Consider the following 17,632-nt stretch of genomic DNA (forward strand, 5'->3'; position numbering starts at 1 on the left):
GGAGACAAGGGACCCACCTTGTTCAGGGGCCCACCGGGCATTTCACCTGTTTCCCTGTGAGCCTGGCTACTTGTAACGCTGGAAAATACGCTAATTATACACTTATTACCTTCAGAAGCTTTGCAACAGTTTTTTTTTGGGGGGGGGGGGGAATGGACAATTCCACAGTGTCCAGTGCAACTGTGATGTTTAAACTATCACCCATCAGTTGATTTAGGTATTTTAATATAAATTGGGCTGCTAACTGGTTCCTGTGCATAAAATAAGAATATGTAAGGAGCCTAATCCCTGTAACACACGCAATAAAATACCTCAGCCTATCCTCTCCCTAATGATAAAACCTGTCTTTCTACCTAAATATATCTTCCTATAACACTATTCTTAAACTGCCTCCCTTGTGTGTATAATTGCTGCGTCTGTGAAAGACATGTCCTATCACATCAGTGGCTGAGCTCAGAATGGCGTGTCTGATAGGGATCTAACATAGTGCCTGATAGACCAGCGAATATCCTTCCTCCTGATTGGCTGTGAGACTGACTTTAAAGGTAATCTGTCCACCCATTTTTTGACCATTATCTACAGTAATACATGAGTAGTACTGCAGATATGGAGTCCAGATCACTATTTTTATTTTCCTACTGCCTCCTGTTCCCCGGTGCTCAGGGGTTCTTTGAAATGCATTGTCAGGACTGCCGTGCATCTGCCCATGAGTCCTCTCCATTATGTAACAGCACAGCAGTCCAGACTGTGTATTTCAGTGAAGCTTTCAGCACTAACAGCTGGAGAACCGGGGGCAGTAGGAAAATAAAAAATAGTGATCTGGACTCCTTATCTGCAGTACTATGCATCTATTACTGTCGGGGTGACAGATTCCCTTTAAAGCATTACAGGTAAGCCAACCATGGCGCCATCTGATCTGTCTTCATATTTCCTTCCCTGTTTCCCTGACTAGGGTACTGAATTTGATATGTAAAATGGCGGGTGCCGTTTTGCACAATTCGTCTGAATCAAAATGCCAAAACTTTGGTTTCGGTTGGAAATAGAAGTTTTGGGAAATTTGTAACAACATTATTGCAGAACCGATTCGCTCATCTCTAACAGAGAAAGTTAATTGAACACATATAAAAAATTTAAAAAATTCAAACTGATATTAAATGTCAGCCTTTCCTGCAGAAATCTCTGATGCCCGTGCAATATTACATTTATTTCATATTTTCCATCTATTGTTATTTTTTCCTTTCTAATAGACAACACATAAAGCTCAGTCATACTGTGCCTCTTTCTATAGGAGCAATAGAAAAAAAATACTAATCACGGTTCATCCAATTATTCTGCCGCCTTATGGACAATGCATGAGGATGTCTGGGAATTAAGAATTATTGGCGCCGAGTGCTTTCAATGGCTGAAATATTGTAAACTTCTTTCACCGGGGCCAGCAACGGTGTCAATGTACTTTGTGTGAAAAGTGCAAAAGAAGCATTAGTGTCTGACACAGCTACTTGAAATAAGTGAAATTAATGGAGCTCTATTCATGTAAGACAAGGCCACCAAACCCCTTTCATGCTGCTTACAGACGGGAAAAAAAAAAGTCAATACGTTTTTATTGCTCGCAGCTGACCTACATTTTGCTCTACAAGTGCCAAGCCCACTAATTGGTTTCAGTTGTGAGAAAAGTTTGCCCCCGACCAAAACCTAGGGGTAGATCAATCAATCTCTCTTAGGGTAGCTTAGTGGTCTCCTGGCGATTGGAATAAAATACGTGTTAGGTTGGAAAATGATTGTAGTAGGCATAACTGTCACCCTGCGACATTAATATATCTAATGTGTTTTTCAACAAAGAGTTAAAGCTGAGGATGCTTCTCGCTCCCTAGCTGCACAGCTCAGCAGTTTATGCCAGGCTTGTCAAGTGAGTCAACGAGATTTCCGTTTACAGTGTTATGGCAGAGAGTGGCGAGTCGATAAGCTACAAGCTTGAGGTCAGCGGTCACATTTTTTGAGAACGGTTGGACAAATCCAAGTCAAAATGTCCTCATTGTGCTCTATGACAAGCCAGCCTGGTAGAGGTGAATGTATTGTTGACGTGACCACTGGAAACAACCAGGACCACCTTAAGGTGGTTGTTGATGACATATCTTCAGATTAGACCATCAATATCTTATTGAAGGGGGTCTGACACCCAGCAGCTCCATCGAGCAGCTTTTTAGGGCAGCTGCCCGAAACTGTATAGGGGATGAAGCTGGAAGGAGAAATTTCCATAGAATGTGTAGTGGACGTGCCTGGATACTGCAGCACAGCTCCCACTGAAGTAATGGATGCCGACACCAGAGATCACACAATGAACTTCTGCTTCCGGCTTTGTCCACTGTGTAGTTTCCATTGTCGGCAGATTCCCCGAACAGCAGATCAATGGGGGTGCTGGGTCTTGGACCCACACTGATCTGATATTGATAGTTTATCCTGAGAATAGGCCTTAAGTACCAGAACCACTGTGTAGTGAACGTGCATGAGTACTACAGCTCAGCTGCTACTGAAGTGATGGGTGCTGAGCTTCAGGATGCTGGCACCAGAGATCACACAATGAACAGAGACTTCTGCTTCCGGCTTTGTCCACTTTTTAGTTTCCAGTGTCGGCAGCTTCCATGTTGGACCCCACTGATTGATGACCGTTCCTGAAGATAGGAAAACTTCCAGGAGGCTGATAAAATAATAAAAAAAACTTCCCGAGCCTTCTCCTATCTAGCACCGCCACTCTTCTCATCCGGGCTGCAGTCATGGCGTATTGTTTTGGCTGCCGTGGTGACATCCGGTATACTACTGCGGTCAATTACTAGCCTCAGCGAAGACGTGCCATACAGCGCTCAGACCAGTGATCAACTGCAGTGGTATACCAGATGTCACCTCTACAGCCAAAACAGAGTATCAGAGGGGGCTTGGGGTGGTGAGTTTAGGTTTTTTTCATTATCTTGGAAGCCTCCCTGCAGTTTGCCCCAGAAACTTTCAACTCGGACAACCCCTTCAATCAGTAATTCTAATCACTGTCGAAATTAAAGGGATATACAATTTTGGCAAATAAATTTTATTCTGAGTTTGAATTTCTCATTGTTTTTAGGATGTCTATGAAGATCTCGATCCACTGGAGATTTTCAGTGGATACCCTTAGTTTTTACAGGGGGTAAAAATGTGTCCCACTCTTGTGATGGATACAAGTGCACTGAGGTTACAGTACAGTACAGTTACCCGAGCTATGTCCTGTAACGAGCTTAGCTTCTATCCACTGGAGACAAACAGTAAAGATTAATATTGAATAGCAGTAAGCAGAGATCTTGAAAACTAAGAGGAATTTATACAGAAAGTATATTAGAAATGTGTATAGATTTATTGCAGAGAATAGCCTATATTTCCTGAAAGTGTAATACCCCTATAACATATATGATAAATATATAAAATAATTTCCATGGACAACATTTTTTATGTGGAAATCTTATTGGAAGCAAATGATTTTAGACTTCGACACATACTTGTGAAAGCAAATATAGACATGGCTGGACAAATGAGGATTTTATCACTTAGTTTGACTTTTTAATCATAGTGGTCTAAAATATATTCCTTGTCGCCTTATTGTGGATGATGACCCAGAAACATTGTAGAGGATGACCCTGAAATATTGTAGATCACCTAGAAACATTGTAGATGACCCAGAAACATTGTAGATGATGAACCAGAAACACTGTATATGATGACCCAAAAATACTGTAGATGATTTAGAAACATTGTAGAAAACCTAGAAACATTGTAGATGATGACCCGGAAACATTATGGGTGATGACCCAGAAACATTGTAGATAACCCAGAAACATTGTAGATAACCTAGAAACATTGTAGAGGATGTCGTAGAAGCATTTAGATTATGACTCAGAAACATTTTAGATAACCAATAAACATTAAAGATGATGACCCATAAACATTGTAGATAACCTAAAAACATTGTAGGTGATGACCCAGAAACATTGTAGATGATGACCCAGAAACTTTGTAGATGATGACCTACAGAAATTGTAGATGATGACCCAGAAATATTGTAGATGACCTAGAAACATTGTAGATGATGACCTACAAATATTGTAGATGATGACCCAGAAACATTGTAGATGACCTACAGACATTGTAGATGATGACCCAGAAATATTGTAGATAACCCCATAAACATTGTAGGTGATGACCCAGAAACATTGTAGATGATGACCCAGAAACATTGTAGGTGACCTAAAAACGTTGTAGATGATGACCCAGAAACATTGTAGATGAGGACCTACAAATATTGTAGATGATGACCCAGAAACATTGTAGATGACCTGCAGACATTGTAGATGATGACCCAGAAACATTGTAAATAATGGCCCAGAAATGTTGTAGTTGACTGCAGATGAATACCCAGAAACATAATAGATATTTTAGATGATTGCTCATAAACCTTGTAGATATGTATAACTGATGCATGGCACTGTGCGTCTCTAAAGTGGCTATTTTACATCACAGCCTTCCTTTGGAGGTCTGTATTAGGAAATCCTCCCTCCAATAGAAGGCTCAAATTTGATGTCAACAGAGCCCTACCTGAGATGAATCCTTTTTAAGAAGAAATAACATATCATAGAGAAGTCAGTATGGGCAAGGAAATTGACCATGACTATGAGTCATATCTTTAAAAATGCATAACTTCCATAAGAAATTAAATTTTACAAATTTATCTTTTTGTTAACTTTTTTTTGTTGAAAATAACTTTTTTTTATTGCCAAGACCATACTTTTCTCAGCACATAAGCTTTCAGGAAATGCCACCAACTTTGATGCTAAATCTTGAGATGTGTATTTGGCCTTCTCATCAACATATGCTCTGACACATAATTACCAGCTGTTTTGTGCTATAAATTGTAGACAAAATCATCCTCCAGGGTGGCCGTAATGTGAGGACTCCAGTTAGAGTATACCGTAAGGCCCTCAGTTGCCATGGAAACAGGGGCAAGTTGTACAATGAAAACCTAGCATAAGTAAAAATATTAAGATTCTCTCCAACGCCGAGAGGATGAGGTCAACGCTGCTGTTCCACCACTTGCATTTATCATTACTGATCCAAGGGCATCGGGAAAAGAGAGAGTTCACATATAGTTTTCAAACTTTATATATCCCTTAAGACTTTAGTTGAAGTAAAAGAGATGAAAAGTTCTTCATTAGATTTTGCAGACTTTGTATATCCTATGTGTAGTGCTACTCAAATTTCAGATTTTTATATTGTTTTTTAATCTTTTTTGTTTTTATTTTTTTTGTGTATTTGTAGAATCAGTGGAAAATGTCTTCTGTGGTGTTAAGTCATCTACATTTAATTCAATGGTATAAATTAACATTTTTTTTGGCACTTACGATTCTCCCATTTCTCTTTGTACATAGGAGACTTGGGAATCTTGACAAATTTTGAACAGTTTAAATGCTCCTTAGAAGTCATCAGTTTGTATTCTTCAGGGGGTCCTGAAATCAGGCTTTATGTACAGGAAATGTCAGTCTCCCGCTTTCTAGTTTCTTGGGTTTTCTGCTCAAAAAGTCACTAAGGAAATTTGGCTGATTTATAAAAAAAAAAAAAGAAAAGTAAAAGGGTAGGCTTTTCTGGAAAATGTGGATATAAGAGGTAAAAATAATAAAAAATATATCATTCTATTCAATTTATTTCTCTTTAAGAAAATAAATCCTATGAAGATATATAGATATAGGTAATTATATTTTGAAAAATTCTTGTTCTTTTTTTATTTTGTTTTATCAGTATATAATATTTATATTGAGATAAAACTACTGCACACGAAGAATCTCAGGGTTACAAAAAATTTTTTTTATTATATGCTATGGTGATTTAGTGTAATAAATTCATACACATGTATAAATCCAGCATTTGCATTTATTATGAAATTAGATATTCACAACTCATTATGCTCATGTGTTATGTTTTAGCAGAAACTATTTTCCTGCATTTTGCTTTTCTTGTGGCTGTTTTTGTTGGCATTTCTTGTTTTGACCAAAAATGCTGCTGCCGGAGGCTACTGTAGTGAAATATATAAAATAGTACATGAAAAGAGGTGCTACCACGGCCTTTGTGACAATTTTATGGTGTCAAAAAGTCAGGAATTTTTGTGCAAGCATCATTTTCATAAAATTTAGCAAATTTATGTGTTTTTATCAGTGGGGGCTTATCTGGAGGGTGGAGTTGAGCGAAGTTTAGAAAAATGTGATTTGGCAGTCTCGCTGAATTTTGACAAGAAATTTGATTTCTTGCTAATTAATTTGTCACGAATCGCTATATTAAAACCCTATTGAGCCTATCAGTAATGGAACCGTTTTTAATGGCCTTTTAGACATAAGTGAACCCATCCAATTGCCGTTAAAAGCGGTAATATGCTAATGTAATATGGCCTTTTGGGTTTAAAAAAAAATTATAATTCACACACCTCATCCACTTGCTCACGCAGAGGCACTCCTCTATTTAGTGGAAAAGACTTGCCGAAGGACCTGCACTGAGCGTGATGACATCACCACGTGATCATGGTGGGAGCGTGTGGTGACATAATCACGCTCAGCCAGTCAAGAGAGGAGTGGACTTCCTCTGCACGAGCAAGTGGATGAGGTGAGTATTTTTTCCCCCCATTCTTTCTAAGAAAACTTTAGCCGCCATTTTAGGAAAAGTGATTCATTACCACAAAGTGTGAGGAAATTCGGCTTTGTAGGGAATCAAATTTTTCCTAAACTTCTAATCGAAATCTGCTTTGGATGCTTTGATTTGCTTAGTTATGGTATTTTATGTGGGTTAGGTGTTTTTGTGGGTTAGTGTTTTTTGTTTTCAAATCGTGCATTTTGGGGTATGACATTAACACATAATCTATTCTATAGGACTTCAAAAACTATCAGAGAAAATGACTGTACAAAATAAAAATCCCCACCAAAAATGCAGTTTTTGATGGCAGATTTTGTAGCCCTTATTTTTAAATCTATTCCTGTTTTTGGCTAAAAAAAACAACACCAAAAACTGCCACAAAAGTGCCAGTGGCATGTGTTATTCCAGCCTTGAAGTTGATGCAGTATTTTGTGCTGCTTTCATTGCTTTTTTGGTCCAGTTTTTTGTGTCTTTTTAATTGCTGTTTTTGGAGCAGTCAACAGTCTTTCCTTTATATTATATATTTTTTCTTTTGGCTCCACTCCCAACATTGATTTCGAAAAAAACTCCATCAAAAACAACATCAAAAACTGTACATGTGAATCCAGCCTAAATAATGAGTGATCCACTAAATCAATGCACTCGGTATTGGCTCGGTATCAGCATCTCCTGGCTGGAAATACATACAGCGTACAATAAGACTACCTCGTCCACGTTATTATTTTCATTCTTTTTTTTCCCTGTTCACGTGTTAATTCTACAGCCAGCCTTTAAAAACATACTACTGCACTAACATGTCATTTTCATGGATTGCACTGAGTATTAAAGCCCTTTCATTTACAAGGTGAGATAGGAGTCATATTACATAATCTGCTGCAATTTATGAGAATAAGAAATATCACTTTATGTTTCTGGGCATTAATTAGTTGAAATTACTGGAAACAATCAGGAAATTGATGTCAATTGCTCCTGTTGCCAGAGAAACTGGACAGTTTAAGACCTTCCTTATGGTAATCATCATAATTATCATTCATTACCAGTAGGTTTGGTTATGACTTAACTCCAACATGGCCGGATAATGTAATAAATTAGGGTATTTATTCAAGAAATTAGGAGAATAAGAGGTGTCCAAATGTTTTATTTTATTTTTTTTAATTGAAGGAATTCCTGATAAAGAATCATTCCCCAGCTTGAAAATATATAGTCGAGCCATAGTAAGCAGGGTTAATAAAATAGTCTAAGAATAAAAGTACTCTAACTTTTAAGACCATGTTGTTTTTGGATTTAGAATTTTGTGTTGATTTATTATGTAATATTTATAGAAATCGGAGCTGCAGTTTTCAGAAATCCTCGCAGAATTGAATGATAAGATTCTGGCTACCTGCAGCCACCACTAGGGGGAGCTCAGCAGTGTATTGTATACTTTGTTATTATTGAGTTCCGTATATAAACAGTGTAGTAAGCGCCTAATTGCCTCCTAGTGGTGGCCCCTAAAACCAAAATGGACATTCATAATAGCGCACAATGGGCAGGCATTAGGACAAACATTTCGATATTTTCCCTATGGCTGGATGTTGCGCAGCTTACACCTGCCTACAGCTCTCCGGATCAGAGTTTTCACCTCCTATTAATACTGCAGATGCCATGGACAATAGTGACCTCGGCATCTCAGCAGTTGAATAAAGTGAGGGGGGTCCACCTGTAACCCAATTTCCCCCTGTGACGCAATCGCAAGGCGATGAACAGTTGTTAGTACTTATATTACTCCCATAATAGGATAACGGGGAATGTCCCTCGTGGAGCTAAAAAAATAAAAGCGTAAGAAATGTTTAATAGTTTTTAAAAATGTAACAAGCAAAAAGATAAAACATTAAAAAATAAACATAATTTTTCTACCGTCAAAAAAGTTGTTTATTCCCTAAAATAGCTCAATACACTTTACAAAGCGTCGGTGCGGCCTCATCTGGAATACACAGTTCAGTTCTGGGCACCAGTACATAGAAAGGACGCACTGCAGCTGGAAAAAGTACAGAGGAGAGCGACTAAACTGATAAGGGGCATGGAGGGTCTTAGTTATGAAGAAATATATGTATTTAGTCTTGAGAAGAGACGTCTAAGGGGGAACATGATTAACCTATACAAGTATATAAATGAGCCATACAAAAAATGCGGAGAAAAACTGTTCCAAGTAAAATGCCCTTAAAAGACAAGGGGGCACTGCCTCCGACTGGAGAAGAAAAAGTTCAGTCTCCAGAAGCATCAAAACTTCTACTGTAAGAACTGTGAATCTGTGGAATAGACTTCCTCAGGACGTGGTCACAGCAGGGACAGTGGACAGTTTTAAAAAGGGTTTAGATTAAGTAAATTACATTAATGCATTAATGAAAATGTGTAGAAATCTGAGTCTTACTTTTTTCTGGGATTCACATCCCCACCTATCCCTTAGGCTACTTTCACACTTGCGTTCGGGGCTCCGCTTGTGAGTTCCGTTTGAAGGCTCTCACAAGCGGCCCGAACGGATCCGTACTGCCCCAATGCATTCTGAGTGGATGCGGATCCGCTCAGAATGCATCAGTTTGGCACCGTTTGGCCTCCGCTCCGCTCAGCAGGCGGACACCCGAACGCAGCTTGCAGCGTTTTCGTGTCCGCCTGGCCGTGCGGAGCCAAACGGATCCGTCCAGACTTACAATGCAAGTCAATGGGGACGGATCCGTTTGACATTGACACAATATGGTGCAATTTCAAACGGATCCGTCCCCCATTGACTTTCAATGTAAAGTCAGGATTATACCATCAGATCGGAGTTTTCTCCAATCCGATGGTATATTTTAACTTGAAGCGTCCCCATCACCATGGGAACGCCTCTATGTTAGAATATACCATCGGATTTGAGTTACATCGTGAAACTCAAATCCGACAGTATATTCTAACACAGAGGCGTTCCCATGGTGATGGGGACGCTTCAAGTTAGAATATAATGAGAACTGTGTACATGACTGCCCCCTGCTGCCTGGCAGGTGCTGCCAGGCAGCAGGGGGCAGACCCCCCCCCCCCCTCCTGTATTTAACTTATTGGTGGCCAGTGGGGCCCCCCCTCCCTCCCCAGTATTAATTGTAAGCAGTGCGGCCCCCCTCCCTCTATATTCATCGGTGGCCAGTGCGGATATTAAATATGAGCAGTGCGGTCTCCCCCTCCCTCCCTCCCTCCCCAGTATTAAATATGAGCAGTGCGGTCTCCCCCTCCCTCCCTCCCCAGTATTAAATATGAGCAGTGCGGTCTCCCCCTCCCTCCCTCCCCAGTATTAAATATGAGCAGTGCGGTCTCCCCCTCCCTCCCTCCCCAGTATTAAATATGAGCAGTGCGGTCTCCCCCTCCCTCTATTCATTGGTGGCCAGTGCGGATTCAAAGTATTGTGATCAGTGCGGCCTCTCCTCTCGACCCCCCCCCCCCCCCATCATTGGTGGCAGCGGAGAGTACCGATCGGAGTCCCAGTTTAAATCGCTGGGGCTCCGATCGGTTACCATGGCAGCCAAGACGCTATTGCAGTCTTGGCTGCCATGGTTACTTAGCAACAAATAGCAGCATTATACTTACCTGAAGAGCTGCGATCTATGTGACCGGCCGGGAGCTCCTCCTACTGGTAAGTGACAGGTCTATAGGCAATGCGCCGCACAGACCTGTCACTTTACCAGTAGGAGGAGCTCCCGGCCGGTCACATAGATCGCAGCTCTTCAGGTAAGTATAATGCTGCTATTTGTTGCTAAGTAACCATGGCAGCCAAGACTGCAATAGCGTCTTGGCTGCCATGGTAACCGATCGGAGCCCCAGCGATTTAAACTGGGACTCCGATCGGTACTCTCCGCTGCCACCAATGATTGGGGGGGGGGGGGTCGAGGGGAGAGGCCGCACTGATCACAATACTTTGAATCCGCACTGGCCACCAATGAATAGAGGGAGGGGGAGGCCGCACTGCTCATATTTAATACTGGGGAGGGAGGGAGGGAGGGAGGGAGGGAGGGAGGGGGAGACCGCACTGCTCATATTTAATACTGGGGAGGGAGGGAGGGGGAGACCGCACTGCTCATATTTAATACTGGGGAGGGAGGGGGAGACCGCACTGCTCATATTTAATACTGGGGAGGGAGGGAGGGGGAGACCGCACTGCTCATATTTAATATCCGCACTGGCCACCGATGAATATAGAGGGAGGGGGGCCGCACTGCTTACAATTAATACTGGGGAGGGAGGGGGGGCCGCACTGGCCACCAATAAGTTAAATACAGGAGGGGGGGGGGGGTCTGCCCCCTGCTGTCTGGAAGCACCTGCCAGGCAGCAGGGGGCAGTCATGTACACAGTTCTCAGTATATTCTAACTTGAAGCGTCCCCATCACCATGGGAACGCTTCTGTGTTTAGAATATACTGTCGGATCTGAGTTTTCCGAAGTGAAAAATCAGATCTGAAATAAACTGTTATGCAAACGGATCCGTTCTGAACGGATGCAAGCGTTTGCATTATAGGAGCGGATCCGTCTGATGAAACATCAGACGGATCCGCTCCGAACGCTAGTGTGAAAGTAGCCTAAGGGCTCTTTCACACCTGCGTTCTTTTCTTCCGGCATAGAGTTCCGTCGTCGGGGCTCTATGCCGGAAGAATCCTGATCAGGATTATCCTAATGCATTCTGAATGGAGAGTAATCCGTTCAGGATGCATCAGGATGTCTTCAGTTCCGGTACGGAACGTTTGTTGGCCGGAGAAAATACCGCAGCATGCTGCGCTTTTTGCTCCGGCCAAAAATCCGGAACACTTGCCGCAAGGCCGGATCCGGAATTAATGCCCATTGGAAGGCATTGATCCGGATCCGGCCTTAAGCTAAACGTCGTTTCGGCGCATTGCCGGAGCCGACATTTAGCTTTTTCTGAGTGGTTACCATGGCTGCCGGGACGCTAAAGTCCTGACAGCCATGGTAAGTGTAGTGGGGAGCGGGGGAGCAGTGTACTTACCGTCCGTGCGGCTCCCCGGGCGCTCCAGAGTGACGTCAGGGCGCCCCAAGCGCATGGATCACGTGATCCATGTGATCACGTCATCCATGCGCATGGGGCGCTCTGACGTCATTCTGGAGCGCCCCGGGAGCCGCACGGACTGTAAGTATACCGCTCCCCCGCTCCCCACTACTACTATGGCAACCAGGACTTTAATAGCGTCCTGGGTGCCATAGTAACACTGAAAGCATTTGGAAGACGGTTCCGTCTTCAAATGCTTTCAGTACACTTGCGTTTTTCCGGATCCGGCAGGCACCTCCGGCAACGGAAGTGCATGCCGGATCCCAACAACGCAAGTGTGAAAGAGGCCTAAGTTGAACTTGATGGACTTATGTCTTTTTTCAACCGTATTAAAATAACTATGTAACTACTGTATGCAACTATATATAAACAGCAGCTAATTCCCCCCCCCCCCTTAGGCCTCATGCACACGTCCGTTGCCGTATTGCGGCCCGCATACAGCAGGTCTGCAATACACGTACACCGGCTGTGTGCACCCCGCATCACAGATGCGGACCCATTCACTTGAACGGAAGCACGAATCGGATGCCCACAGAAGCACTACGGAGTGCTTCTGTGGTGCTTCTGTCCGTGCCTAAGCATCGCAAAAGAATAGAACATGTTCTATTTTTTTTCGGTGCGGACAGATCACGGACCCATTCAAGTTGAATGGGTCTCGATCCATTCCGGCCGCCGCACTGATGTTGCCCGTGCATTGCACAGAACAGCCGCACAACAGCCATGTGCATGAGGCCTTAGAGAGCTTTGTCAATGATAAAAGAAAAAAAGTTTTAGGTATCGGAATATGGCAACAGAAACCTAATATTTTTTAAATGGTGTTTAATTTTTTAAAAGTAATAAAACATAAGAAAAAGTATATAAATTTGGTATTGGGCTACTGACCCACAGAATAAAGTTACCATTCCATTTTTACTGTTTTTTCACAGTTAAGGGTCCATTCACACATCCGTATGTGTTTTGCAGATCCGCAAATTGCGGATCTGCAAAACACGGACACCGGCAATGTGCGTTCCGCATTTTGCGGACCGCACATCGCCGGCACTCTCATAGAAAATGCCTTTTCTTGTCCACAATTGCGGACAAGAATAGGACATGTTCTATTTTTTTGCAAAACGGAAGTGCGGATCCGCAAATGCAGATGCAGACAGCACATTCCGGCCCCATTGAAAATGAATGGGTCCGCACCTGTTCCGCAAAATTGCGAAACGGATGCGGACCCATTTTGCGGACGTGTGAATGGACCCTTACTGTGTTTTTTTCACTGTCTTTTTTACAGTGAATGCCATACGATCAAAACCCAAAAAACAATAGGGGAATTATTGCCTTGGACAATGAATAAAACATTTTAAGAAAGTTTTTAAGGTTATAAGACTTATATCTATTGTTTTTTTTTCTTTTCCACAGGACTTCAAAACCATCTTTACACCCATCCCGCTCTTTGACAAGTATGGCCGCACATACTCCAAAGCTGGACAAGCGGTATAATGCTTTGTGCTTACAATGAAGTCATACTCCTGGGAAAATGCACAAGTTACTACCAAAGAAGCAGCAATATTTTCTATACCATACCTGTATTATCAATGAATACATTCAATCCAAAAATTAAAAAAGATGACTTGCATCCAAAAACTCCAATAAACCTTTTTGTGTTTGAAGCTTTTTAGTATTACAACAAGGGTACAATCCAGTGTATTATAATAACTTTTTCCTGTGCTTTAGAGCTTCTATACACATAAATGTGGTCTGGCATTTCTATACTTGTGCACGTGTATATGCATTTTTAAGAGCATTTTCTTCAGTGGCATTTATTTGATCAGGGTAGGAAAAATGGAAAAATGCTCGAAAAAGAGCCTGAAAATAGTCACAAAATGCTGTGATTTAGTTTTTAAATGCTATGAACACTAAACAAGCACCACAATTGAAAAAAAGCCACTGTCAAAAATCTCATGTTTTTTACTGCATGTCATAATTCCCATAGACTTATTTGCTGGGGAAAATAAACAATAAAGACACGTGTAAAACGTCAAAAGTTGGCAAAAACACCACAAAAAAAAATGTGTAAAAACATGTGTAAAGCTAGGGCTCTATAGAGACACTGGTCACGTGATAGATGTCGCGCCCATCACAAAGTAGTGCTGATCCCATAGAAATGGGAGTCGCAAAAAAAAAATCGAACACTGCAGAATTTTTTGCGTGTTGTGCTGCAATCCGATTCATTTTATGGGATCATCGCTAGGCTGAGATCCTGGCCGAGACCAAGGTCGCCATGTAGCCCTAGCTTAAATCCAGGGTAAGGGGATGTTTAATAAAATTCCCTTTATGTTTTGGTTGTTTTTGAATTTGCCCAAATTTATCATCATGATGTGAGCACACTACTGGCAGATATGTTGGTTTAGACTGTGCCATATATTTATCCTTAGGATAGGCCACCAATATCTGATCTCTGGGGGTCTGACACCCAGCACCATTGCTGATTCGCTGTTCTCGAGTAGCCCCGGCAGCACAAATTGGCACCAGAACTACACAGTTCCATCCATTGTGTAGCGGACGGAGGTGGTTACTATTATTGAAGTGAATGAGAGCAGTACTGCAGTAACCACCTCTGTCCACTATGAAATGGATGGCGCCTAGTATTTTCGATGTCTATTTCTGATGCCGGAGCTACTTGGGAACAGCTGATCGTTGGGGGTGTGGGGTGTCGAATCAGATATTGATGGCCTATCCTGAGAATAAGCCATCAGTATAAAAATACTGTAAGACCCCTTTAAGGTTGAATAGCCTTTCGAGTGAAGTGTCCACACTCTTCCCCTCCAGGATTCTAAAGTAGTATTTTTGCTGCACTGGGTGGTTTTAAGGGGTACTACTATTTCACAAATTATTACTCCAGTTTCAACAAAATATGATTTGCATAATGAAAAGGTATACAATTTTTCATATTGATTCCTCTTAAAGGGGTTGTCCAGTATATATATTTTTAAATCCCATCCCCACTCAGGGGGACCTGTGAAGAGAGCTATACTTTCCTTTTCCCTGCCACTCTGTTCTGTGACCTTGACTTCCTGGTTGTCTTCACTTGACTTCCTATCCCCACCTGTAAACTTCCTGCACGGATGAGGTCACATGCGCCACTGCATCCAATGACTGTCCTCAGTAGTGACATGTCCTCAAGCGGTACATCACTGCTAGGTCACGTGCCCCTTGGGGAGCATCACTGCTGAGGCCAGTCATTGGCTGCAGTGGCACATGTGACCTTGTCTGTACAGGAAGTTTACACTCAAGGCCTGGAATTCTGGTGAAGACAGCCACGAGATGTTCCATGGGTCCTGCTGGATGGGAAGAAATGAAAGAAAAATTTCTGTACAACCCCTTTAAGATCAGATTTATTTTATGGGGATTAAAATCTTTACTGGTCATCAGATGATCACATAAAGCTCTGATACACAAATATACCACAGATTTATTGCTGAAATGTCTGTCCCATCCAGATGAATAGAACGGTTGCAGAAATGTCTGCAACAAATCATTCTCCAAACCTCAGACCAGATTTGTCTCTGGCAGTAAGGCAGCTGGCTGCACCCGGAGCCCTCTCCCACTGCTCTGTTGCAATTAGAAGCAAGGAACTAAGCCTCACCCTTTTTATAAAGAGTCCCTTTATTTTTGACCATTGTAATGTGGTCAGTGCCACTTCATACCATGTTGATGGTTTCCATGTTCTCCATCCATTTAAAGCATATTGGGTTATGCAGACATATTACATTACATTATTCTTGCAACAAGCTAAAATGTCACTGAAGGGCATTGTTCTAAAAAAAGAAAAAAAAAACATTAATTACCTGCACAGTCCATGCTGTTACCGCACCACTGTCCCCGTGCTCCCAGTAGAAATTTCCAACACTCCAATTGCTGTTCTCAGCGGTCATGTAAGCGATGATCTACCAGACTACCTCAGATGACCACTGAGGCCAGTGAATGGCTGCAGTGATCACATAAAGTAGTCAGTGATATGACTGCTGCAGTCCCGGAAAGAAAGACGACAGGTACCGCCAAAATGGTGCAGCTGAAACGGTGGTGAGCATTTAGAGCATTTCCCGCCTTCTGTAAAAATTTTGTGGGTCTCGTAAAATCTGGTTGTCTGGCATAGGAGCTCAAACCCCGCCTGTCCTATGTGCCAGAAAAAAATGTACTCACCTGTCCACATCCTGACCTTTCCAGCATCGCAGCTCCTTTCCTAGCAACTCCACATCCCCGACGGACTGGAATTGGTTTAAACCCTTGATCGCTGCAGCCAATCACTGTCCTCAGTGGTCCCATGTCCTGGAATCGCATATCACTACTAGACCAGTGATTGGCTGTAGCAGTGATGGGGCCAAGCCACTTCCACTCCACTGAGGGAAAGAATCAGCTAGGAAGGGACCCCCTGTCCTGGAACGGTGGTCGTGTGGACAGGGGAATGCATTTTTTTTCTCTTTGGCACACAGGGATTTCTAGGCCTCGGACAACCCCTTTAAGTACGTGGTATTTCTTCATTGTTTCTTCTCTGTGGGGTTATCACACAAAACACATAATACTGTAAGTGTTAATTTTGTGATCGTCTGCTGTGTATGTAAATTACTGGATCATCTGAGGTATTGTCTATCAACCTGTTTTTCTAGTTCTATTAAATTAATTGTTAACCACGCAATCTTAAGTACTATGAAAATCTCAAAGATTTAGAGAATAAAGTCATGTTAATAAACTGGAAATATAAGAACAATCTTTCACTGGATACAATGAAAATTAAAGGAGTTGGGCAAAATTAGGGAAACATTGGCCACTTTCCATCAGAAACAGCGCCCCACCTGTCCGTCGATTGTCTCTGGTACTGAAAAAACAACCAAAGTGATTCTATAACCAGATAAACATGGGTCCTATTATTTAAACAACACTAAACAAAATAAAAAAAGACCCTAAAATGTCGATATTTATTATAATCCTCTACAAAGACCCATCGATCAGGTTATATACATAAAAATACATATCCCAGTCAGTGACGAAGAACATAAATATGGTTACACCATAGGGGAAGGCAGAGGAGGGGGAGGATTCGAAGGGTGGGGATATCTTTCCCTGGATAAACCCTATTGCTCACCCCTATAGCCTGGAGGAATCCCTCCACCCTCGTGCCTACCCTAAATACCCTAAACACACCCTAATATAGGGGTAGAGGCAAAGGTGGGGTAGGCACAAGGACGGAAGGTTTCCACCATTAGGAGATTCCTCTGGGCTTTAGGTGTGTGCAATAGGGTGTATCTCTGGGGGAAGGGAAAAGGGCTCAGCTCTCCTTGAATTACAATTGCAAATACAACACATAGACAAGTGTGGCGCTGTTTCTAGAAGAAATAGGCCATGTTTTTCTAATCCTGTACATCAACTTTAAATACTAATTGTGCCAGAAAATCTTCCTTATACCAGTTCAACAGAAGCTCCTTGTTACCCATCTGGCCCAGTTCTGGCCCTGTTTCCTGGTGAGTGGCTGAGGTCCTTGCTGATCATCACACTTCTTCTCCACTGCCCCAGCTCCTGTCTACTGCTGTAGCCATGCTCTGACTGCAGCTCTCTAGTCCTGACAGCACAGTGATGTCTTCAAGCTTTCCCTGCTGTCTTCAAGATAACTTCAAGCTTTCCCTGCTGGTTGATGTTCATACCTTCTCATGACTTTCCTTCCTTGTTTTGTTCCTGGTTTTCACTCTTCATCTACCGTAATCCTCACCCCGGCCTTATTTCTGGATATTGCTTCTGTCTCACCCTTGGAATTGTTCTTATGATACCTGTTGCTGTACTGCCAGCTCTGACCCTTGGCTTCCTTCCTGACTATACCCCCACCTTGTTCTCTGCCTTGTCG

The 17,632-nt window shown here is 42.3% G+C and overlaps 1 protein-coding gene across 1 annotated transcript in view; it reads left to right on the plus strand.

Annotated features, from left to right (window-relative positions):
• The window catches only part of SPATA17 (spermatogenesis associated 17), a 205,205-nt gene extending 191,901 nt beyond the window's left edge, over window positions 1–13,304 (plus strand). Inside the window, exon 10 of the mRNA XM_040427611.1 lies at window positions 13,156–13,304. Coding sequence (XP_040283545.1) covers window positions 13,156–13,236 — 81 coding nt within the window. The 3' untranslated portion in view covers window positions 13,237–13,304. The remainder of the gene's footprint in view (window positions 1–13,155) is intronic.
• Window positions 13,305–17,632: the final 4,328 nt, after the last annotated feature.

The sequence above is a fragment of the Bufo bufo genome, chromosome 4, assembly GCF_905171765.1.
Source record: "Bufo bufo chromosome 4, aBufBuf1.1, whole genome shotgun sequence".
NCBI classification, from domain to species: domain Eukaryota; kingdom Metazoa; phylum Chordata; class Amphibia; order Anura; family Bufonidae; genus Bufo; species Bufo bufo.